This window comes from Alosa pseudoharengus, unplaced genomic scaffold (assembly GCF_046254945.1).
Source record: "Alosa pseudoharengus isolate Yale_2024_CS ecotype anadromous, Long Island Sound unplaced genomic scaffold, YU_APseudo_1.1 YU_APseudo_1.1_scf_9, whole genome shotgun sequence".
In the NCBI taxonomy this organism is placed as follows: Eukaryota; Metazoa; Chordata; class Actinopteri; order Clupeiformes; family Clupeidae; genus Alosa; species Alosa pseudoharengus.
Genome location: NW_027468881.1, coordinates 8,849,616 through 8,875,520, shown reverse-complemented (window position 1 = coordinate 8,875,520; position 25,905 = coordinate 8,849,616). Strand labels below are relative to the sequence as shown.

The 25,905-nt window shown below is 42.1% G+C and overlaps 1 protein-coding gene across 1 annotated transcript in view; it reads right to left on the bottom strand.

Moving 5' to 3' along the window:
• Positions 1–200: 200 nt before the first annotated feature.
• hnf4a (hepatocyte nuclear factor 4, alpha) overlaps positions 201–25,905 on the bottom strand; it is a 27,557-nt gene continuing 1,852 nt past the window's right edge. The window contains exons 2-10 of the mRNA XM_076276446.1: positions 6,344–6,518; positions 5,783–5,877; positions 4,934–5,040; positions 4,453–4,608; positions 3,188–3,275; positions 2,815–2,967; positions 2,312–2,548; positions 1,891–2,013; positions 201–1,157 (exon numbers count right to left, since the gene is read on the bottom strand). Coding sequence (XP_076132561.1) covers positions 1,015–1,157; positions 1,891–2,013; positions 2,312–2,548; positions 2,815–2,967; positions 3,188–3,275; positions 4,453–4,608; positions 4,934–5,040; positions 5,783–5,877; positions 6,344–6,518 — 1,277 coding nt within the window. The 3' untranslated portion in view covers positions 201–1,014. The remainder of the gene's footprint in view (positions 1,158–1,890; positions 2,014–2,311; positions 2,549–2,814; positions 2,968–3,187; positions 3,276–4,452; positions 4,609–4,933; positions 5,041–5,782; positions 5,878–6,343; positions 6,519–25,905) is intronic.

Sequence of the window (25,905 nt, the reverse complement as noted above, 5' to 3'; positions counted from 1 at the left end):
GAAAAGTGTGTGTGTGTGTGTGTGTTTGTGTGTGTGTGTGTGTGTTTGTGTGTGTGTGTGGGTGTGTGTGTGTGTGTGTGTGTGTGAGAGAGAGAGAGAGAGAGAGAGAGAGAGAGAGATGAAACAGAAACATTTGTGTAAAAATAAAACCTTGACATTTTAATTTTCATTTCACATTTCAAGGTCAGGTATAGCCCATGTATGGGAGGGCAGTGTGGTTTCCAAAGGCACTTTTCCAGAGGTTTTACAGTTTGCAAAATTAGTTAATAATAGTAATTAACATTGCACCTGTCAGTATCTAATAGCCAACAGAATATGTCTACACATCTACAGAACAAACAACTTTTATCTGACATTTCTGAAAGTGAAAATAAAGGGACTTCTTCAGTTGTCAGATCTCACAGGGAGCCTCTGCTCATCACAAAGTGCTCTAATGTCTATGAACCAATCCAGTTAATATACATGATATTTACATTTGGCTAATATGATGCTTGGAGAAGACTGTTATACAAAATGCATTGTGTGTTTATATTGACATTTGAAAACAAACAAACATGCATGAAAACTGCAGTTAGATTGGAAAGGCAACACAAGCTGTCACAAAGCTTCGGGCAAGATGAATTCTCACAAGAAACTATTGTTTATTCCATGTTACTGGCCTGAATTAGATAGGTTCTAGGTTTGACTCACTTAAATACTATACAGTACCCAGCTCCTCCAATGGCCTGATGACTGTAACATTTATGTACTTAGTATAATTACACATAATCCATTTTTTCCTAAGGCATTTTACATTTAATGTGAGTGTGTGTATGTTTATGTGTGTGTGATTGTATAAGAGTTTTGTTAACCCCTCAAAGTCCGTAAAATTCACAAAAAAAAATATGTCCTTGAATATTTCACAACATTATCATGTTAGAGCTATTCCCGACAACAGGAGCAAAGGAAACAAATACATTACAAATTTCTCTGAGGTGGAAAACCATATGTATTCTGTCTGTGTTAACGTGCAAGCTAAATGGCTTCTTGCTTAGTGATGGTGGGTTGAGGAATCGAGCTGGGTGGCTTGGCCACCGTTGCTATGACACCCTGAGCCAATTTGTAGTGTTCGGAGCCAGATGTTGCTGGGGGTGAGGGTATTGGAGTTTCCGGAGTGGCTGTATGAGAGAACCAAGAAGAGACATCAGTTGTGACCACGGCAGAGAAAGGCCTCAAACACACACACACACACACACACATGCACATTATTACCTGGACAAATGAAAAACATTCAGCTTTTTTTTTTTGCACGTGGGACAACAACTACAGGGAAGAAAGAACCTTTTGGTGAGTGTGAAATAAAGACCTCTTATGAAATTTCTGAAGGCATTAGAAAGGTTAAGAAAGAATAACAGTAGCTTTCTTTGACCATGTAAGCCTGATTATGCACTGGGAAGTCCATTCCCGGATTATTCCCGCATGCGGGCTGTTTGTCCCTTCTGCTACCTGACCGCCAGCCCACACTCACCGGTCGGAGAGAGGCTTAATCAGCGCCACTGCCAGAGCACGTTTGCACAGCAAGCTTTTCTCCCTCCTAATTACTCCTGCTTTAATGTTACACTGAGTTTCTCTAATGTCAAAGAAGGGTTTCACTGGCCTTCATTGAGACTCCATGTAACGTTACTGTAAGTTACTATGAAGAGTTACAATATGTTGTATTTTTTTAATTTTTCTTACATTGTCGAGTTATTTTAATTTGCATTGGCACTTCCTCTAAAAATATTGAAGGTATCCCAGAAACGTTGGCACAACATTGAAATGTTGCATTACTGATACTGATTCTCCAAAATGCCTGAGAGTCATAAGTTGATAGTCCTATGGAGATGTTTGAGAATTTTTTTTTTCACTCACAGATTTGGCCGTTGTGGATTGGAGTGGCCATGTTAGTGGTGACAATGACGTTGTTGCTGAGGTGCTCCTGCACCAGATGAGGGTGCAGAGAGTGGTGGGCGTGGGGAGCCTCATTCGCAGAGCCTGCAGGAAAAACATGGACGCTGTTATTACTAGAGTAATATACTGCATGCATTTGCAAAATTGTACCTTTGTATGGAAAGATCCCTACAAAAAAACATTTAACAGATTCTTCAAAACATTTGCATTATTGAAAGAGCCTTCCTGTGCAGAATTTAACTGTCCAGAATATTGAGTTTAAAAATAAAAATGACGACTCATGATTACTCACTACTTAAATCCAAATTAAATGTAAACCCAACGGTACATAGATCAGAAATCATAATGATAATTAAGATTCAGGGAAATGTCATGTTCTCACCTCCCAGCAGCATCTCCTGCAGCAGGTTGTCGATCTTGGCCATGCCGAAGAGCTTGACAAACTGGATCTGCTCGATCATCTGCCAGGTTATGCTCTGCAGAGTGGGTAGCAGCAGCAGCAGCTCGCCAAAGCGCCCTCTGGAGTCGTACTGCCGGTCGTTGATGTAGTCCTCCAGGCTCACCTGCACCTGGTAGCGCATACGCTTGATCTTACCCGGGTCACTCAGCCCCTTGGCATCTGCAGGGTGGTAGGGAGAAGACAGCATCATAAGTATATGATGAATAATTTTGCCGGCAGGTAATTTTGCCAAATGAAATCCACTGGAAACTGAGCTGATGAAAAAGGAGACCAGTGAGCAGAGACTGAGACTATAATGAGTTCAAAGTGAGAAAGAGTAACAATAGGGTAACCATAGGGTCAGTGAGATAACCAGTAAGTAAATAACTATCACTATAGACTGCTACCAGTTTATACATGTTAAGACATTGGCAGTGAGTCAATACCTGGATCGAAGAATACAATAGCTTTTAGGCAAGCATATTCATTATCATCTATCTGGAGTTCCTGGAAAGGTAGGACCAGTTCATCCAGAATTCTCACTGCCACACGACTCACTTCCAACTCCGGACAATTCCGTGGGATTATGTGATCATTTCCTGTTATAAGCAGAGAGAGACCACTGAGTATGTACATGTAGTCAAACAAGTAGTGGGCTGTGCAATATAAGATATGATGGTCAGAAATGTTGATAAATGGTATGTGTTAAGCCATTTATCAAGTGCCCAAGGACACTGTAAAATTAATATCCAATACACTCCACAAGTACAGACAGAGGACATTGTACTCTCAAAGGAGAACAGACTTATCATGCCTTACCTAATAGGAGCAAGTCTTTGTACAGTATTGAGCGCTTAGCTACACCTAAGAGGAGATGTTCCCCAGCGTGAGCTCGCAAAAGGGCTACCTGAAACACACACACAAACACCCACCATTTAACACAGTGACCACAGATATCTACAGTCACATTGAATCATTTTGCAGTTACAGCTCCTGTGTGAAATGAGAAATCATTGCAGATGTGTGCATTGACTTTCACCAGCAATCATTGGTTTTCATGTAATTACACTGATTGGCATGCTAGCACTAGCTGGTGACTTATTTTCATGGCTTGTGAACACCTTTGTTGCACAAGACCATTTGAATCCGTATGCTGTATGTATGAATGAGTATATCAATCTAAAACTAAGATGGTTTGGGAAGTTCAGCATAAACCACCAGCACTCCGACGCCCACCGCACATACACACAGACTTCGGTTTAGGTTTTAGGGGCCTCCTGACATTTTCATGGCATTTTTGTTCCCACAGTGTCTGCCCTAAGAGTCTCTGTATGTGAGTGTGTAATATTGCATGCTAGACAGTCTGCAAGAGAAACGTGAGCTTGCTGTGAGAATATCATACTGCATGCTACAATGTCTGCAAGTGTGTGTGTGTGTGTGTTAAAAGTGAAGACCCATTCACAACATCCACAAATGAGTGACCAGACAGAGGAGACGGCAATGTTAATGATTGTGTGTGTGTGTGTGTGTCTGTTTTTCTCACTAAGTGAAAACCTCTCTGCACAGCTCATCACTTCCGAACCACGAGCATCAACACATTAACCTCTCTTACTTAGTCATCACCAGCTCAAACAAACACACAGCCCATGTGGACACATTCACACACTGTCAGGATGGATTTCCGAAAATGGGATTATGCTTCACCATGACTCGACTCATGGAAAAAGTAGGCTTTTTGTGCACTGTCTAAACTAGAAATGTCTGACCAGAACTGGTCATCTATATGTTCTATACGCTGTCAGTATATATTATTGTATTATAATACAATAATATATATTTTTTTTATTTTTTTCAAGAAATGTGCTCTCTCAAAACTCTCCTCTCCTCTTTACTGCTGGACCTCAACTGTATGTAGATGGGTTTAATTTAGTGGCACTTTCACTAAATTACTGTGTGTGTGTGTGTGTGTGTGTGTGTGTGTGTGTGTGTGTGTGTGTGTGTGTGTGTGTGTGTGTGTGTGTATGCGTGTGTGTGTGGTGTGTGTGTCTGTGTGTGTGTGTGTGTGCGTGCATGTGTAAACCCACCTGGTCATCCAGTGGCAGGTCGCAGAAGGAGGGGATGTATTTGGCCCACTCCACCAGCACTAGTAGTTGCTGCTTCATCGACTCGCACACATCTGTAATTGCTGCTATCTTCTTTGTCCTGATGTCGCCATTTAGAATTGGCCCCGGTGACGATATCTGGAAATATGTCAACACCTTCAACATAACATAACCATTTCATGTTTAGAATTAAAAATCAAACAAACTCTAATGCATATCCTTGTTAGTGTAATGCTAAGGGGGCACAAGTTTCAGTGAAAGCATACTCATCACTAATGATTATTAATGATTAATGACCAATGACTTGTGTTACTCAACAGACATAGTGCAGGAACTGTAGGTTCTTTGAGTATCAAGTTAATGCAGCTAAGTAGTATTCAACAACCACTTGTGTGGTGATATCCTTGATAGCTTAAGATCTCTAGAGTGGCAGAGCTCGCTCTCTGACTGGAAAGAGCAGTACCTGTCTGGACAGGACGTCTGCCTGGATGAGAGCATTGATGGACGGTAAGCTGTTGTCCTCATAACTGGACCTTCTCGTGCTGATTCTGTCTCTTTCGTTCTGTACAGCTGCAAGAACACCAAATAGGAGTTAGGGGACAAAAGCTTCACCATGGAAGTGAGCCAGATCTCATTAGATTATGAATTGAACAGTTAGGCCACTGACATAACAAATAAATAAAGGCATGGCAACCAAAATTTAACATTGAGGAGAAGAAGTATTCCCCTCAACATATGAATATGAGTGTGCAAATGAATACATAATAGCTGTATTGGTCTTTAATGACTAGTAATTCCATGTATGGCGTTCTGGGTGTGTTTTGTGTCAGTGTGTGAGTTGCAGTGGAGGAGAGGAGCGCTGTGGGGTTGAGGTGAGCTGGAACTCAAGGTTGAGCAGTTTATCAGCGCTGCTTATGATGCCTCTGATATGTTTGCTCAGCAGATCCACGGCGAGACTCCAGCTAAGCTTTGGTGAACATTAACATGAAGGCCTCCGAGAGCTCCGCGCTCTTGCAACACACTTGACATGCGGCACTGATGAGCCAATCTGGGAGCATGTTTGTGTGGATACACGTGTGTGTGTGTGTGTGTGTGTGTGTTTGTATGTGTGTGTGTGTGCCTCTGTGTATGTGTGTCTGCGTGTATGGGCCTGCGGATATGTTACATACGTGTGCGGGTACAGCTCTGCATATGTCTGTTACACCACTCTGACATGCTCTGCCTCTCTCCCTCTCTGAAGTGTGTGTGTGTGTGTGTGTGTGTTATCAGTGCAGATGTGTCAGCATGTTCCCCAGCATCAGTGAATACGTACCTTCCTTCTTCATGCCGGCCCTGAAGCATTTCTTCAATCGGCAGTATCGGCACTGGTTCCTCTTGTCCTTGTCCACTATGCACTGTCGGCTGAACCTGGAGGCAGAACAGGCAAACAGAGATGCTTTTACTCTCCAAGAGGTGCACTGTGAGCTGTTAGTGAGCTTGTGCGTTGTAAAAGTCCAGCCTCAGAAAGTAAAAAGTCCTACCATTTATTGGCTCTACCTACGAGTTGTGCCAATTAGAATCAGCTGGTTGGAACGAATATGTGGTGAGACTTTGACTTTCTGAAGCTGGACTTTTACACCTCTGATTGTGAGCCCCCAAGCCCTCACAAGTATAAATGTCTTTCATCTCACTTAGTCTCATGGGAAGGCTCTTCCAAAGAAACAGGCAGGCACAGTTCATCTGTTATTTCAACTGTAGGATTGGCAGGCTGTACCTATCCCTCCCCACACATCAAATGTGTGAGGGTTGGCCCTGAGTTTAGAGGTTTGCAGAGGCCTGTGTGGCCTCATCGGTAATGCGTGTATGTCTATGGGGTTCAGGAGACAGGCCTCACCTGCAGGAGTACATGTGGTTCTTGCGGACGCTGCGTCTGAAGAAGCCCTTGCAGCCATCACAGCTGGACGCGCCGTAGTGTTTGCCCGTCGCCCGGTCCCCACAGATGGCACACAGCGAGCCAGCGCCCAGGTGGCCAGCAGCGTTCATATTGGCACTCTCGGCAGGGGAGGAGTCTGGAATGACAAATGCCAGTCAGCCGTTGTCTGAGGTGCAAGAGCACAGGAACGATGGGACCAGGGAAACTCTGGTGTTCCAGTTCACATAAGGTTCATGAAATGGCCCAAATGTAAGGTTCAGTTCAATTCAATTCAATGTAATTCAATTCAATCTATTGTCATTAACGCAATGTACTTGTATCAATCAACAGTATCAATGAAAAGATGACATGCAGAGTCAAAGATTCTGTTAGTGTCTTTGAATAAATCACTGAGATTCCCTATAGCTAAAAAAAACAATACCTCATCAAACGTGTTGTGGAGGCGTTCTACTATGTGTCTTATTAACCTCTGTTGTCAGTGGTACTGAACAAACCACAGATGTTTCTGTACATTCCTCTAGTTCAGTGTTTCTCAAAGTGTGGTCCAGGGACCACTGGTGGTCCGCAAGCTAACCCAAGTGGTCTGCGAGCAGACGTGGTAAAATATAATATAGATGAGTTGTTTGCAATATTGAACCAACTTGTATGTGAATCCAAACAGTTCTGCAAGACTGCCTATGTAAGCTATACCAGTTAAATCATATGAATCCTCTGACACAATAAGCATGGTGCAAAGACAATAACCAAGGTGGTTCAGTGAGTAGGCCTATTGTGTAATATGCTGTTGAAGTATGTCTACTGTTTTTTTTTTTAGCTATAGGTGGTCCATGATTTTTTGAGAAACACTGCTAGTTTGATCTAATTGGGATTTGTATTGTCGTTCTACTCTGAGCTGAGAGATTCTCAGGAGCTGAGCTGTAAATTAACTAGACATGACTTGAACATACCTGGCTTTGTAAACCCAACTGCTTTCTGTCTGTCATATCAATGACATGACATTCATCTCATAGTTGTAAAATCGACATTGCCATCTTACTTTGAATTCCCTTTTGTTAAAAGTCTGCCAAATGCAAATATATGTGGTGCTCTTTCAATCAAAGACATTATATTCACCCCCTATGACTAAAATCCAAACCCAGTCTATTTGTATAGTAAAGAAGGGAGTTGTGATATTTGAGAGACAGCTATATAGATGTGATGTCATTTGCAAAGGAGTGGCAGTGGAGGAAAGGTCAGATGAATCAATCTTTTGAAATGTTAGTTTTCAGAGGTAACAAGATTCAACTGCTAGATCAATAGGTTTTACAAGCCCTCAGTGTTAACGTTTGGCCTCAAAGACAGTGATTGCTCAGTAATCCAGGGGCAATTCAGAGCAAACATTAGTGAGCAAATCACAGCCTCCATTACACAGGAGACCCGTTAGAAAAAGAAAAGAAAGAAGTGATAAGAACTCTAAATTATAAACCAGAGCTAATACAATGATATCAAATCCACATCTGCACTTTAAGAGTTGAATATGGACTAAAAATTCTGAAGACTAAAAAAAGTCTGAATCCACCTCTGAGAATCTTTGAGTTAACAATCATTGCCAGTTATAGCCAATAAGAAAATGTTATGTTCTGTGAAGTGCAACACCTAAAAGACTAATCTGAATGAAATCTTCAACATGATTAATTAGTGTAAATCAACTGAAACTCTGGAGGAAGGACGTGTCAATTGTGAGTCGTTAAGACTGATTGCTGATTACTCTATTCAGTAATTTTACATTAAAAACAAAAGCAACTGAGATGACCAAAAATGATGTGTCAAGATGACCCTGACACAAGCATGAACAAATGTCCTGTCTTGTAATTTCACTGATTGAGCTCACATAGAAAAAGAAAAGAAAAGTATTGTCTTGTGACAAGACATGAAAGGATCTCATATTTCTGGGAGTAAAACTGGGATCTCACTGGAAGACCCATGTGTAGCAGGCCAAACCAACTGAAGAGCAAGCCTGCGTAATGTGTAATGAATCTTGTATATGGTGGTGCTACGACAAGTCTGAAATCTCACTGGCCTTCACCTACTCAGAGCGCCTGCCTAGTTCACCACTCTACCCTCCCACCCTGTTCCACCAGTCAGCTGCCTCCTAGGCCCCATCATGGGGGGAGAGGATGTCTCACAGGCAGCACTGCAGATGGACCCAACAACCACAAGCTCCACTGAGATGAGGAGAGGATCCAGTCAAACACAGACCCCCCCCCCCCCCCCCAAACACACACACACACACACACATACAGAGACATGGGAGAGTAAGAAACAAACCATTTCCATGACCCTTACTCTAGCTCAATGTCACCGTCAAACATGTCAAGGAAACCCAACCCAGGCATCTTATCATTACTCTGACAGCCCCGGTGGGAACGGTCAGAAATGAAAGACAAATGGGGTTTCTTCATGTAAACTCACCTCAAACGAAAGAACACCTGAGATCCAACCAGCAGCATGCTGTAACATGTCACTCACAACCATAAGCACCATGTCTCTACAAGCATCTATCTCCCCTTATAGAGATTCTGTCAAACGGCTAGTATGATGACTTAATAAGTCACAAAAACGACAAATGAAGAGATGCATCCCCATCATCAAATCTCAGCAAGAGCTCACATGCCAGTCTGAATTTTAACTAACTAACTAACTAACTGACTGACTGGCTAACTAACTGACTGACTGACTAACTAGGGCACTGACTGACTATGATAGTTTAATGACAGGGACCTGTGACTCGTCCCTATGAGTTCGGTCATTTAACAGCCGGCGCTGTTGGTCTCAAAGTTCACGGACCCCGGTCCACAGTAGGTGTGGGACTCACCTGTGCCCATGCTGAGCACCTGCATGTTCTCAAACTCCAGCGTGGTGTACGCCGGGTCCAGAGCCTCGCTGTAGTCTGCCATCTCCATGTCTGCTAGTGCGTGGGACGAGCGCATTCTCAGCCAGCGCAGCACAGCGGCCCAGAGTAGTCTCACCGCTCGGCCCCGGGCCCCCCCACCCCTGGGCCCTGGACCCGCCCCCACCGCAAGGTAGACACTCCTGAGGGCGGGGAGGGAAGGGGAGGGGTGTGTGTCCATGTGTGTGAGAGATGGACAGCTAGGAGCTGTGAATGAGGGGATGGTGTGTGTGTGTATGTGTGTGTGTGTGTGTGTGTGTGTGTGTGTGTGTGTGTGTGTGTGTGTGTGTGTGTGTGTGTGTGTGTGTGTGTGTGTGTGTGTGTGTGTGTGTGTGTGTGTGTGTGTGTGTGACAGAGCTGTGAGAGCTGTGATGAGTTAAAAATCAACCAGTAGGTCTCCTCAGATTCTGTCACTAGCCTCTCAGAGAGGTAGCACAACTCTGATTTCACTCGTTCCTAATCTGTCTCTCTGTGTCTCCATGTCTTTTTCTCAATGCTTTCTTCATCAGTCTTTCTCCTTGTTTTTTCATCTCTCTTTCCTTATTTACATTTCTCCTCATAATTCATGTTCTCTCTCTTCACCACCTAACTGTGCTACGTGAGTGTGTGTGTGTATATATATATATGTGTGTGTGTGTGTGTGTGTGTGTGTGTGTGTGTGTGTGTGTGTGTGTGTGTGTGTGTGTGTGTGTGTGTGTGTGTGTGTGTATGTGTGTGTGTATGTGTGGTGTGAGTGTGTATGTGTGTGTGAGGGAGAGAGAGAGAGAGATAAAGAGAGAGAAAGAGACTGTTTGTGTGTGTGTGTGTGTGTGTGTGTGTGTGTGTGCGTACGTGTACGCTATGCTAAGTGTCACAGTGATGGTAATAGTGACTTCTACCCTTTGATAGGATACTGAGAGCTGCTTCTACTAGGGTGTCCATGTCTACATCTACCTCCACACACCAGGGTTGTGCACAATTCGAATTGCAATTCTGCTTCCTGTTTGTTACCTCAATTGAAATGCATGTGAAATTCAAGAATTGAATTGGAATTTAAGAGCCAGTTTCAATTCAATTCTGGAATTTTGCACAAACCTGCCACACACACTGGCACTGTCCATTCAGACCCCTCCGTGTGCTATGGAGACCAGCACTTGCGTTTATAGATATTCAGTAAAACTTCACTGGTTGGCCTCAATTCTGTGTGCAAAATATGCGTTTGCCAAATCGGCTAATTCGAACACAATAAACAAACAACAGCAATAACTGTGAGGGGAGGGGAAATTGTGGATTCATGTAAAAGAGCTCATTGTTCTAAGAACCATAGTGCACATGTGATCTGCTGCCCCAAATACACATGTCTACACCGAGATCCACATGCAAATGCACAGAGCTCCTAGTCATCTCTGGGACTTGATCAATCAAGTGATCTGTTGATCAATCACCCAATTTCATTGATCACATCAGCAACTCCTGAAGCATCCAGTGTGGAAAAGAACTCTGCTGTGTTGTATTGTGCAAGTGCTCTATTCCCTCATACAAAAGTGTATAGAGATGTTAAAAAAACGCAACATATCTTTCAAGTCTGAGCCACTGGTCATGTGAGAAATATTTATCCCTGCATTTAGTCATTTGCCAAGCATGCTATCCAACATAGTGCACCAGCAAGACACATCACCAACCAAAACACGATCAAGGAGACAACTATGTTACAACCACAGCAGGACCAGGTTGCTACCATTCACAGACAAGGAAAACACATATAGACACATCTCTATCACACACACACAAAAAAAAAAAATCAGAATTGACAGAGCACTTTCTGCCTGGGAGAGGTGGGCACGGACACAGGATTTTTGTTTTGATGTTGACTCTGATGTCCATTGCTCTGAAGTCATTGCAGACATATGAAGTGGACGGTGGTCCGGGCGGAGGGTTGCGCAAAGTCGCTGCGAGGCCACAGCCCTGACAGGGTAAACAGAGGAGGGAAAGTGACGCTACATGGCTAGAGGTCAACAACCTGAGTGAGGGTTCAGACTGCCCTCGAGGCCCTGCAGCCAGGCTAGTGAACTCATCGTCCACCCACACATGCGTGTGCACACATATATGCACACACACACACACACACAAACACACATACACACACACACACACACACACACACACACACACACACATGCACACACACACGGGAAAACACACACAGACACACAACACCCCCCTCCATGGACACACGCCTGCACAAACATGCTTGTGTGACACACACACACACACACACAAACACACACACACAGAGTACTAGTACTACTTTTACTACACAGTAAAAGCCTACAGTGCTTCCAGAGTGAATGCATAAAAATGAAAGAATATGCGTCTTATCAATGCACATAGACAAATTTTAAAACGAAAATACATCCCATATAAATTCCACAATGTAAAATCCTGGGACATTTATGGGAGGTGTTAACATAGGAGGGTATAACGTTGGCACTAACCGTGGTTTATGGGTCATGGGTTAATAGGAACATTGACGACAGTGACCTGCTCAAGCCGAATGGATAAGATGACTTCTGTAACAAGCCAAGCTTAGCTTGTTAGTTTGCCTGGAAATCACCTGAAAGTCACAGGGAGTTCTAAACATGCAAAAACTCCAGATAGCAATAGATAGCTCTGGAAGAGTTCTACCGTGAGAGACATGGGATGAACCTGCACATCTGGGGAATACTGTAGTTACTTGGCATTTGGGATACATTGTTGTGTATGAGGAGGCATTACAAACTGTTGAAGCTGTGAGTGCTCTTTTGGGAAGAAGCATGTAAGTGTCTGTGACCAATGAAAAATGAATGAGCAGTTATTAGTGTGTGTGTGTGTGTGTGTGTGTGTGTGCAAGTGTGTGTGAGCGTGTGCGTGAGTGCGCGTGCGAGTTTTTGTGTGTGTGTGAGAGAGAAAGAGAGAGAGTGTGTGCATGAGAGAGAGTGTGTTTGTGAGTGAGTGTGTAAAGGGTTTATAAGAGAGAGAAAGAGAGAGTGTGTGTGTGTGTGTGTGTGTGTGTGTGTGTGTGTGTGTGTGTGTGTTTGTGTGTTTGTGTGTGTGTGTGTGTGTTTGTGTGTTTGTGTGTGTGTGGAAAAAGATTTACTGAAAGGATGACTCAGGCTCTGCCAATCTTATCTCTGCCGCCATTAAAGCTTTTTATCGCCCTCCCCCCATCTTCTCCCATCAGCGATATGCAGCTGTGTAATAAAATGTAATCTACCTGCAGCCCAGATAACTTCTTCCTCCTCTCTCCCATTCCTCAGCCCAAATATGGGATCCCCAGAGCTGCGAGAGTGACTCACAAACCTCATATACTGTGAAGTATTCGTGGTCTGAGATAGATAGATAGATAGATAGATAGATACTATATATAGATAGATAGATAGATAGATAGATAGATAAATCGTTAGCTTTTATTGTGATTGTACAGCCACTTTTAAGAAAAGGCAAACAGGAATGAAATGTCTTTCTGAAGAACCATTTCCAGTGTGAAGAACCTTTCACTTGATGCAAAGGTTCAGCACAAGGTATGGTTCTTTATGGAAACATATTATGAAAAGAATAATTTAAAGGTGCTCTAAGCGATGCTGGGTAACATCACTTCTGTTGACTTTCAAACAAAACAGAGAGCTAGCTCGCTACTTCCTCCCCCTCCCTCCCGTGCTGCTCCCGTGCAATTGAAACTCTCCTAAACTCACTATCCATGTACTTATCCTGATCAGCCCTAATGTCTTACAATTACAATGTAAAATTACAACCTGTTTTCTCTAAGATTTCAGTTCTGAAGTGTTCAAAAGTCCTACCATGGGGTGTAATAGGGAACTCACACTGGCACAGTGGCAACCCAATCAATTATTTGTCAGGCCCTTGAACCCCAATATATGATGGTGAGATTGCAACCCTAACCCTAACCCTGAAAGCTTGCTTATCTTGAGACATTTAAGTCAATCTGTGGGTCAACTGATATTTTATCATCAGCTGCTCCCTAAGAGACACTAACACTGAGAAACGTAGGGTTATGCCCTGCACTGTGCAAACTCAAGTAAGGTAGTATGCTGCCGCCTGCAAGCTCAGGTGAGCTGTCCAGCGCCTGTGCTGTCAGGTGTTGAGCAGGTGAGCTTGCCTGGCCCTCTGCTGTGCTGTAATCAGTCAGCTGAACGGCCGGGGCTAAAAGTCAAAGGACCGCACAGCCCTGATGTAACTCTACTCTCTATTCCCCTTTGAAACTTCAAACTCCAGTTTGTGAACAAAGTCCTGTCTGTCTTCTGCAGAGGGATCTCCGACCACTGACCAAACTCCAGTCATAACCGCAGCCCTATTTGTACCTTCTCCTGAGCCGCGGCCACTCATTCTGGAACGCCTGGACCACAGATCAGAGCGGGAGGATACCGAGCGCCATGGGAGAGAAGCCAGTGTGTGTGTGTGTGTGTGTGTGTGTGTGTGTGTGTGTGTGTGTGTGTGTGTGTGTGTGTGTGTGTGTGTGTGTGTGTGGAAGTGGCAGGAATCCACCCTACATGGTTCTGCTGCCATTGCCCGTGTCTCCATTAGGAATACCATCGAATTCAACTCGGCATTCTCCTAGCTTTTTATTGAATCGGGAAGGAGAGCGTTTGTATGTTATGATGCTCAGAGGGGGTGATCACGGGGACAGGGCTGGGAGAGCTGCCCCAGCAGCAGGAGCAGCAGGAGCAGGATGAGTAGGGCCTGGGAAGAGCCTGCACACTGGTGATGGGAAAGATACGTGAGTATGGTCACTTCACAGGGACCTAGTCAACAAAATCACTGATAAGTGTACAAGCTGTGTAGGCTGCTCAGCCGTTCCGTCCGCGAGGGCAGAGGACTGCATGGTCATGTGTGGATGAGGTTTTGGTCAGCACAGCAGTGCCACTGCATCAAGTGATCAACCTGGCAGTGATGGACTGATGTTTGTGGGCATCTGAATTTGTTGTTGTTGATATTGATCATATCAATGAGGAGCACAAATGCAGTGGGCTATTGCCTATCTATGCTCCTCCCCTTGGTGCTCGCTGGGTGTGTGTGTGTGTGTGTGTGTGTGTGTGTGTGTATGTGTTTGTGTGTGTGTGTATGATCTGGGCCATGTGTATACTGTGCATTTAACTGCCCTATTTTGACTGCTCCAATTTTCCATGTTTTTCCGTGTCTGCGTTATTATTATTTTTTTTGTAGTTCAAGCTGAAGGTATGGTGTAAACATAGAGAGTTAATCTTTTATTGGTCATATGCCTGTATGCAAATTTCAGCTTTTAGAAACTACTGATCTGGTCAATCACAGAGAAATGATCAAAAGACTAATAATTGCTCACAATACTGAGAAATCCTTTGATCAGCTCTGTGAGCGGCTTATGTGGTCTGGCCTGTGATAGGAGAATGAGGTTTTACATGTCTTGACAAAGTTGCGTCAGCAAACAGACACCATCTGTCTGGACCACTCGGCTTGCGGCCCCTCAGTACAGCACAACCAGCAGAAGAAACATGCTAACTTAAGTAACTCAGAGCTATGCTATCATGTCCTGTATCAGTCTTCCAACACTCAGGTCAGTGCAGGACAGAAGCATGCTTGTGTTTGTGTCTCTCAGAGATAGGCACCACAACTGACTGGAAGGGCCAGACGGAGTCATGAGATAGCAGTTCAAGTGCTTAAACTTGGTGTACAACCAAAATACTTTCAAGGGTTGCAGCAGGCCAAAATCAACATTTATGTATTAAAATACACGCAGCATACTGTATATCAGATCAATTTTAAAATGTATAGGAATACACCAAGAAGCTAAAATTGTCTTGTAAAGTGTATAGTCTTAAGATCGGAATGCTTTTATATCTGCACAGAGCTTAGTGTGATGCTAAAGTTTTTGTGGTGGCCTTTGTAAGTGAGAAGCAACGTTTGTTTGTCTTCAGATGGTGCAGGCAGTGGCTGTGCACAAGGCTGCAGAGATTTTTACTGTCCTCAGACTCCCTGTCAAGGAGAGCACACCTTTGCATAACCATTAACTGAGACAGCTATCTGTGCAGTTCCCAGAGTCCTCACCCTACTGGGTATTTGGACTTGGGCTAATGATAAACCGCTAGTAGCTAATATTGCACTGCCTCCATAAAATATTTCATTGAAAACCTGAAAATCATGGGGTCATAAAGACATACACAAATATAATATGACATGGTCATGTCAAGAACAACACGCACGCACACACACACACACACACACACACACACACACACACACACACACACACACACACACACACACACAGAGAGAGAGAGAGACAGTTGGCAGTCAATTTGCAAATCTGTTGGGCAATGTAAAATGTACCTTTCCTTTGGTGCTATGTGTAATATATATGTTTTGTTATTCGTAAATACCTAAATGCCCGAAGATGTATTCTAGTGTAAGTATGCAGTCAGGTCCAGGCTTCAGGACTGATTCCTGCAGTGCCTTTACCCTGGATCACAGTGTCTGTGTCTGGACATATCATCCTGTCTTAACAGGGAAAAACACTCCAGCAGCTCTCAGTACACCAAATAAGTAAACAATTGCATCAATAAACATTTTGACCAATGCTCTTTGTAAATCAATCATGGCCTCTGATAAGACTATGTGAATCATTAACGTCTCGCTTTGCTGAGGATTCATTTTAAGACTGGTTCAGTCTGCTCTGCCAGCCCCACTAGAGAGCCATTCAGAGCCACACACACACACACACACACACACACACACACTCACACAGAGAGAGACATTGCAGTCTTATCCATCTCCAACATTTAGTTGAGACTGCATTTCTTGTACACCCTAATCAACCGGTTACAACACACTTATCCTCTCCTTACTATAGGATTCCTAAGACATTGTGTCCCTCCCAGCTATTAGGACACCAAAACTGAAGTCAGGGGAGAACATTCTACCCAGAGCCTGGAGTGATTTAGGTGATGGGCTGCCATTAGTACTCTATCAGTTTCAGAGTTATTGTGTCATGGCTGCCAGTCATTATCCTCCATCTCCATCATGAAACTGTGAGAGGCGTCATCAAACGGGATGTCTCCAACTATACAACATCAGCTGAGTGCTAGAGAGCAATGAAGTCAGAGTGATGTAATCACTGCGAAACCCCTGTGTTTTTACTGTTTTGTTACAGATGAGCTTTGATCTGAGCCATTGTAGAGTATGATATAAATCCTGTCAGAATTATAACCTAGATTTTTCGAGAGGTGCACAGGAGGCACGACCTACATAGCAGGAGGCTGGTGGCTCATTGGCGGCCCACTGGTCTGGTGATCTGGTGGACTGCTGGGGTTTTGCTCATCGTTTTCTGGTGGTCCACTGGCGGTTTGCCAACAAATGCCCCAATATTTTGCCACTTGTGGTCCAAACTCTTTTCATTTATTCAGTTATACTTCACCCATTTTAATAACACTTTGTGTATTTTCTTGAAATTCACTACAAGTTGAATTTAAAGTGATGGTGGTCCAACAGCGGACCAGAAATGGAACGCATGCCACCAGTGGTCCAACATCGGTTACACTTTACTTAATAATATCGACATAAGAGTGATATGACACTGTCATGAACGTGTCAAAAACAAGTCATAAACGTTTATGACCTAACGCTTTTGTTCGGTTCAGACATTCAGTTTTTGTTATAACAAGTTAGGGTTAGGATTAGGGTTAGGGTTAGGGTTAGAGTTAGGGTTAGGGCTAGGGTTAGGATTAGGGTTAGGGGTTAGAGGTTAGGATTAGGGTTAAGGTTAGGGTTAGGGTTAGGGTTAGGGTTCATGTGTCATGACAGTGTCATGTGTTCATCATGACAGTGTCATGTCACTCATGTCGATACTGTCAAGTAAAGTGTTACCCCAACATCTGCAAATCTGATTTAGCTGGAAAATGAAATTTTCTCCCAAAAAGCTGAGAGAGCAAGAGACAAATATCCTCATCAGAAGACAAAATAATCATGCTACTCCTCATTGTCTGTGAAACTGTGTTGTCATTGCAATTGATGGTATTCACCTCAGCACCACAGCCTAGCCCATGTGAACTGCAAAGCAGGGATATTATTTACTTATGTGGTTTACTCTTATTGGATTAGCCAGCAGTCATCTCCTGATATTTACCTGTACATAATGATTACATCTTATAGGGTTAGGTCACTGCTGACTTCCTGACCTCTCACGGTCTCACCACACATTGTATACCTCTGTGGCCAGATATGATTTTACTCTAATCACCTCTACAGCCTCATAAGGGTTACACGTGGCCATTTTCAGTCAGATCTCGGCTCATTCCTACAGTAGTGACATAGTCTGTGTTCAACTGGAACTGAACCTGAAAGTGAACTATGGGAAAGGGAGCCAAACTGGCCCTCTGGCTCTGAGACATGAGATAGGACTCATCCACAGTGAGAGAGTGCCACCCAGTGGCTACAACATGTCATAATGTCTCCACTGGCTGAAGATTAGGGGTGCAATTAAATGTAACTGAAAAATACCACAATCTTGTATACCAGAGGCTGCCTTATATTCTCATACTCCCATACAATGACCTTACAGGAATGAAAGTAGACTCTTAAACAATAGTAGCCATCAAAACCATATAGGCCTACTTGAGTCGAGAGAGATCCAGTTAAGCCAAAACTAATGTTTACCCTCTCTTTGTGTCATATTTAGTGCTCGTATGTGATGACTCACAGATGACCATGGTCATGAGAACAATGGACAACTAATAGTTTCTGATCCAGACTTACGCTCTCGGCAAGTAGGCAAGTGATACAATAACATTTCATCTTGTACATTCAATGTCTGAAATTGTATTACATACTGTATGTCAGACCTTTCATACACATTTTAGTTTATTGTGCTAAAATTCATTTAAAAAAAGTTTAATCCTATTTTTAATCCGTTATCTATTACAGTAGTTTGATGCCTATTATGATGATGGTTCTCACATTTCTTAATAAAACAACAAGCCATACCATCTTGTCTCTTCATTTTAGAATTACATGGTCAGCTCACATGTTTCTATCTTCACTTTCGCAAAACATTCCAGAGTTCCCATGTAAACAACAAACAAGGCTGATCTCTCAATGCATTTCCACGATTACAGCACCAAATAGACAAATCAGGTACACAGTTTACACTAAAATACATACAAATATGCTTGTACACACAAGCGAGCGCAAGCGTGTGTGCGCACACACACACACACACACACACACACACACACACCACACACACACAGAGGGACAGTTAGATATATTTGATTGCTACAGAGAATGTAAGTCACCAATACAAATCTATCTGTGTGTGTGTGTGTGTGTGTGTATGTGTGTGTGTGTGTGTGTGTGTGTGTGTGTGTGTGTGTTTGTGAGTGTGTGTGTGTGTCTGTATGTGGGTATGTGAGTGAGTGAGTGAGTAAGTGAGTGACTCTGTGTGTGTATGTGTGCGTGTTTGTGCCAATGTTTGTGTGGGTGTTGGTTTGGTACCTGCAGCAGTGAACGATCCTGCTCCATCCTCCCTGTACATCCTGCAGAAGGCTGAGGGTGGAACTACTCAATAGGCCTCAGACCAAAAGGAGAGAGAGAGAGATAGAAAGGGAGAGAGAGAGAGGGGGATAGAGAGAAAGAGATGACAAGGAGAGAGAGGGAAGGAGAGAGAGCAATACAGAGAGAGAGAGAGCAAAGCGGTAGAGAGGAGGAAAGAATGAGGGAGATAGAGAGCAAGAAAGAAAGAGGGAGAGAAAGAAAGAAAAAGAGAGAGCGATCTGGTCGTGTTTAGGCCGTGGTTGGAGAAATGTGGATTAGTCCTTAATGCCTGTCACAATGTGATTTGATTGGAGGCTGGAGCAGTGCGCCTAATAGTGTCAAGTGTACAGAGCATATAATCCACACACACACACACACACACACACACACACACACACACACACACACACACTTACACACACACACACACACACACACACACACACACACTCACACACACACACACACACACACACACACACATTCATACACACAAACATATTCCTTACAATCATAGAAAGCCTGGCTGAGGATTAGATATATAATACAGAAATATCTTAGTTTGGGAAAGCATGATACGTTTGCATTGTAGCCACGGCAGATGCTTTTCCCAAAGCAACATGAGTACCACAATATAAGCACATAATGAGTCAAGCAAAACATGTTTCCCATGTAATAAAATGTTTATAGGTTTCTACAACAGTATATGTACAACATATAGAATATGCTTGTAGATACAATCATTGTGGCATTTGGGTTAAAACAGCACTGTCCCATTATATGAAAGCAAAACTGTTTCAGCAGATATTATTGGACTACATGGAGTTTCCTGCTCGATAAAGAGCCGTAGTGTTCTCCAGAGTTAGTGGAGTGAAGTATTATGTGATTTACGGATAAAGTGGCATCCAGTGCCATGTACTTGTGTGACTGAAAAACTATGGCATCTGCTCCCATGACTTTTAGGACTGGCACCCTCTGCTGTTCAGAGGAGAAAAGGTAGGTGCATAATACCACAATGAAGCCATTTGCCTTGTCAATCAATAAGAAAGTATGATTGCACTTTATATGTTGTTGTGTGGTCAATAGTGATAAGGTTACATCAGAGTACTGCTGCATTAGGATGCAAATCTTCACTGTTGTATGGGACAAATTGACAAATAAGGCAAATAAGGACAAATAAGGCTTTTATAAAAAAAAATGTTTTCAAAATAATCTTTAAAAATGGACAGAATGCATTTTTTTGAAGTTGGAAGACTGTGTTTAAATAAGTATTAATGGCTGTACAACACCACACGTTTCTAAAAACAAAAGCCCACACTTTTTTTGTAAGTATACCTGAGAGGGTCTACAGTGCTTAACACATTATTATTTTGTAGTTGAGGTTTTCCAACATCCAACTTTACATTTAAAATGTGAATAAATACTTAATAAATACTTAAATATTAAAACAAGTATATTGTTTAATAGAATAATAGGTACAGCACATTTTTCAACCATTTCTTCACTTTAATCTACTATTTCTTGGTTTAAATTAGTATTTTACCTGGATGCACCACCTGACTTTTGCTACTAATTTTGAATTATACAGGCATCTTCTTGAACACCTTCTTGGACACCTATATAACCTTTTGACTTTACAAGTTCATCCATTCGATTTTCCAATACAATAAAGAGTTTTATATTAAAATAAATTTAAAAAAAAAGTTTTTTAAAATAACCTGTAAACTGCATAAGTCCAACTATGAATATTTTAGAGAGATTTACAAACTTTTCACTCATCAGTAAAGGTCACTTTGGGTCCTCTTGATGAGGCAATATCCTGTTTACTCTTTTCCCTCTTCAAATCAAAATAAACGTTCTATGAATGCAGTTGCACCGCCCTGACATTTCAGATATGCAAATTCCCATAAAAAAAATCGTGGCCTACTGGGTAAGGGTTCAGGCTTGGAACCGAAGGGTTACTGGTTCGATCCCCAAGTAGTGGGAATGGCTGAAGTGCCCTTGAGCAAGGTACCTAAACCCTCACTGCTCCCCGAGCGCCGCTGTAGCAAGGCAACTCACTGCTCCGGGTTAGTGTGTGCTTCACCTCCCTGTGTGTTCACTGTGTGTTCACTGTGTGCTCTGTGTGTTCACTAATACATGGATGGGATAAATGCAGAGACCAAATTCCTTGTATACACAAGTATATTTGGCTGAGAAACCTGATTTACGTTTACAAACAATTTAAGAGCTAGTAAACTAGTAATTAAAATAAAATAAAATAATACAATTATGCCCCTATATTTATTTTTAATTTCCTTACCTTTTAAATTCTATATTTCATACTTTTCACCTAGTGTTACTGTAATTTGCTGACATTTTTGAGGGTGTAAGATGACAAAACATATAAATATATTCACTAGTTCGCTGTCGGTATGATTGCTATATGCTTGAGTGTACAAGTTAAGTGCATATTTGGCAAGGTAGCTGGCCGTGGTCCTGGAATGCCTGTAGCCGAGATCGCAATAGAGCGATGGCCGCTTGCACCCCTCTGTGTAAAGGAAAGGTAAGGAAAGTGAAGTAAGGAAAGGAGGCCGGCTTAAATACCCTGGCGGCGGCAGGCAGGTGAGTTAATTGCTGTCAATAATCCCTAAGGCTCTTTGTTTAGAAAACATCATTAATCATTTTGTATGATAAACAGAAAATATGCTCAAATTATACAGGTTTTATAGAATAACATTATGCTTGTTATGAATCATTTAAAATAATTTTAAACCAAAGTAATGGAATCGGACACAGAAATCTGCATGTTGCACCATTGACCCATATGCCTAACATGCTTAGTGAAATTAGCTAATAAACAGAGAAGATGATAAAACAAATTTCACACATAGAGGAGGTTGTTACTTAGCTCTTTGCAGACCATTCCAAACATTACATTTTTTCATACTCGATACCCTAACCCTAACACATATCACTCCTATTGTGTTCAGATCAAGTTTGACCTGTTTCAAGTTAATATATTAACATATTAAAAAATGTTTCCAGGATTTTATTCAGAATTACATTTCAAAACATCTAAAGCACATACCAACAATAATACATGCCATATTAGATAAGTGAATAAATGGCTAGGGAACATCTTTTTAGGTTCCCTTGTGCAATATGGAGCTGGGAAACGTAGAACCTTGGGAACATTGGACTCTTTGTCATGTTCACATTATGTGTCATATCATTTTGGGGAACATAAGATCTTTGGAATATAGAACGCTGGAAACCCTGTGCCAGCATATCCAAAATAGCCTACAGTGACCATGGGAGATTGTGGCTTTTACAGAGTTTAACAGCACAATACTAAAGAGTTTTCTGAACTCTCTTCACTCGGACGCATAGTCACACCCTTCTAGACTAAGCAAGGTTAGGTCTCTCTGGATCTACAGTCTATTGCGTACTTATAGGAATTAAACAGAGGGAGAGAGAGAGAGAGAGAGAGAGAGAGACAGGGACAAAGGATTCTACGGCAGTGAGAATAAGATCTATATAGAGGGGCATTGTAATGATTGTTTGCATTCCATTCTGTGGCTTAGTTTTGTTGGTTTTGGTTGATGGTGATGGATATGTTCAGTTATGGTCATATTTTTGAGCTAGTGTTGAGTGTGTCACAGCATTGGCTTGTTTGTGGTGCGTGCATGTGTGTGTGTGCATGTGTGTGACAAAGCAGTGCAGGAGGGAACAAGAAAAATATACAAACACCACACTGTACAAATGGATTGGTTCAATGATGAAAACACCAATAATATCTCTCTCTATACTATTGTCACGATATAATGTTCTTTTGACCTGTATATGGACACTTGCTTCAACTGGGCTAAGCAAGCCAAATAATAATAATAAAAAAACTATCAATAACACTTTATGGTAAGTGTACATGAATAATCTTGAATATCATAATTCATGATGTACGCATTACTTCATTCCTTTATATCTTATGATCATCAGGAATTGACACTATGAATTCCTGATGATTCATGAGATATTAAAGGACAATTCCGGCGCAAAATGAACCTAGGGGTTAATAACACATGTGTACGAAGTTCGACCGTTCGCTGGGATTGGGCAGCCGTGGCCCACTGGTTAGCACTCTAGACTTGTAACCGGAGGGTTGCCCGTTCGAGCCCCGACCAGTGGGCCGCGGCTGAAGTGCTCTTGAGCAAGGCACCTAACCCCTCACTGCTCCCTGAGCGCCGCCGTTGAAGCAGGCAGCTCACTGCGCCCGGATTAGTGTGTGCTTCACCTCACTGTGTGTTCACTGTGTGCTGTTTGTGTTTCACTAATTCACCGATTGGGTTAAATGCAGAGACCAAATTTCCCTCACGGGATCAAAAAAGTATATACTTATACTATACTTATACTTATACTGATTTGTTTTCATGCTAGTCGAATGTGACGAGTTTTATTGCAAACCGCTAATTAGCGTTTAACGCTAGCCTTCGAGGCACACTTACAGTAGAAAGAAATCACTATTATACCATATATATACCACTAACAAGGCTCAAAATAGCACCACACTTACAGTAGCATAATGAGGGTCTCTACATGTAAACCGAAGCATTGAGAACTTTGTAAGTGTACAGGCAGTTTATTAAAAAGAAACACATTACCGTTCACGTCTGGTTCACACAGGCACCAGCCGTGGCAGAGACGTGTGGTCCAAATAAAAGCATTAAAATGTGTGGGGATTTATGTGTGTGTGTGTGTGCACATGTGTGTGTGTCTCTGTTTGTGTGTGTGTATGTGTATGTGTATGTGTATGTGTATGTGTATGTGTATGTGTATGTGTATGTGTATGTGTATGTGTGTGTACGTGTATGTGCACTGTGTGTGTGTCAGTGTGTGTGTGTGTGTGTCTGTGTGTGTCTGTGTGTGTGTGTGTGTGTGTACTGAGCTTCTGCTTCTGCCTCTCTGTTCCCAGAACAAACAAACCTGTCCACCACAGAGCTGTTCACTAGCTCCACTGTGTTTATCTACAATAACTGATCTTTGCCATGCACATGCACAAGTACATACACACACACCGAGGGATGCGCCTGTACATGCATCAGTTTATACGTCAGTAAGTACACACTCACTGAAAACTCACGATCTACTGCCTGTAGTTCTACTTTTTTTGTTCAATTTAGTGACTTGCTCCTTACTGTCCTTAGTTGTCTGATCAGTGTTTGCACACCAGAATAACTCCTGGGTTCGATAACAGCCCTGATTCTGTAAATGGAAAACAAACATAATGGCCCATAACCGAGCCACAAACAGCCCCAGCCAATCAACATGTCCGTCAGGAGAACTGAATGGAATTTAGATGTTGTTGAGCTAAGATATCAACAACGTTTCGCAAATCGAAACCAAATTGCACCGAAGCAGCAATTTGACAGTTTTTGTATGTTTTTTTTTTTATATATATATATGGTGTCATCTTTAAATTCATGTTGATGGTATATGTCATTGGAGGAGAGATGCAATGTTCAGGCTTTGTACTATAAGAAAATGGATGGATAAATAGATGTCAGACAGGCGACAGAAAAACGCCTTTAAAATGAGTCAGGTGTAAATTCTCAGTTGGACCAAAACTCCTTACTATTGTTTTAACCTAATTACAGTAATTAACAGAAAAGCATGTGTTAATGGCCTAAAAATATGAATGCCTACATAATATTTTCAAAATGCCTCTTGGTATTGGTAAGGTTCTTTATTATCTATCTATAGTGAACTAAAACATATATACCTGAATGATTTTCATAATTTTAAGTTAAAGATCTACACTCTTAAAACTGTGTTGTCCCTATCTGGATATAGAGATGTGTTAAAAAAAACAACACAAGTTGTGTTATTTTCAACACATTTGTTGTAAGAGTGTACACTACACAGTATAACAAAAGGAATGTGTTAGATACAACACAAATTGTGTTGTCCTATCTGGACATAGATATGTGACCCTGCAAGGCGAAACCAGTCGTTTGGGTAAAATTTACAAAATTAAGTTATTGTGCTCACATGAACGGCCATTATATATATCGAGGGTATTGCAAAAAGTATCGCTAAGATAACCGCATCCAAAGTTGGCATGGTTCTCCTGTCACGATACGCCAGAAGAGGAGAAAATCACCTTTTTAAGTAAATTGTCACGTGCGATAGTGTGAGGACACAGCTATTATTAGCCATACGGTAGCGTGACTTTAAAGCAGATGACTATGTCCAGTTTCATCAACCGAGTGAGTGTCTTTTTCTGCCCCCTAGTTAATACCTGGGACGGTCATAAGGTGTCACTATAGAATATAATTAATGTATTTCGGGGGAAGTAAGGGTAGAGGAAGTTCTGTGTACACAGTGTAGGCCTACTTTTAAAATGCGCTACGTCGATGGAAAACGTCTCCTGGTCCGTAAAATGACGCCAGGATATTTCTTAAAGTTTGTGCTTTTGACCTTTTGTGCCCTGAAAGGCAAGTCTTTCACATTCATATTCGGTTACATCTGCCAAGAACGATAGAGAGCTGACACATTGAGTAACGAGTAATGAGTAAATTTTAGCTCTACCGTAAAACCTTATAGCGGCGTGGACAAAGGGAATGACTGCTAATGTGTTGAATCTTCACCTAAATAAAGTCAGGATTTAACAGTCAAAACGTATGTTTATCCAGGAAATTTGTTCACAATATGAAAGTGTAGACTGTCTACTGTTGAATTATGCGAAAACGTGAAATTCAACATTTTAACCCGTACGTTTATTTATCGTGGATTTTCTCAAAATAGCACTGTGCACAAAACGTCTGGTTTCGCCTTGCAGGGCGCTTATTTTCAACACATTTGTTTTAAGTGTGTAATATTGCTTCCATGCAAACAAAAGATATATTTCAGACATTTGGTAAAAAACATTTTAGTGAGCACTTGACCTTTACATTAAATTTACAAACAACAGGTCTGGTGGACATCCCTGCTGTCAGCAGTGCTAAGCGCTCTGATGACAAAGTCATTTGGTGGTGATGCAAGGAACAAATCTCTAGCACAAGAAAACCTGAAACCGGAC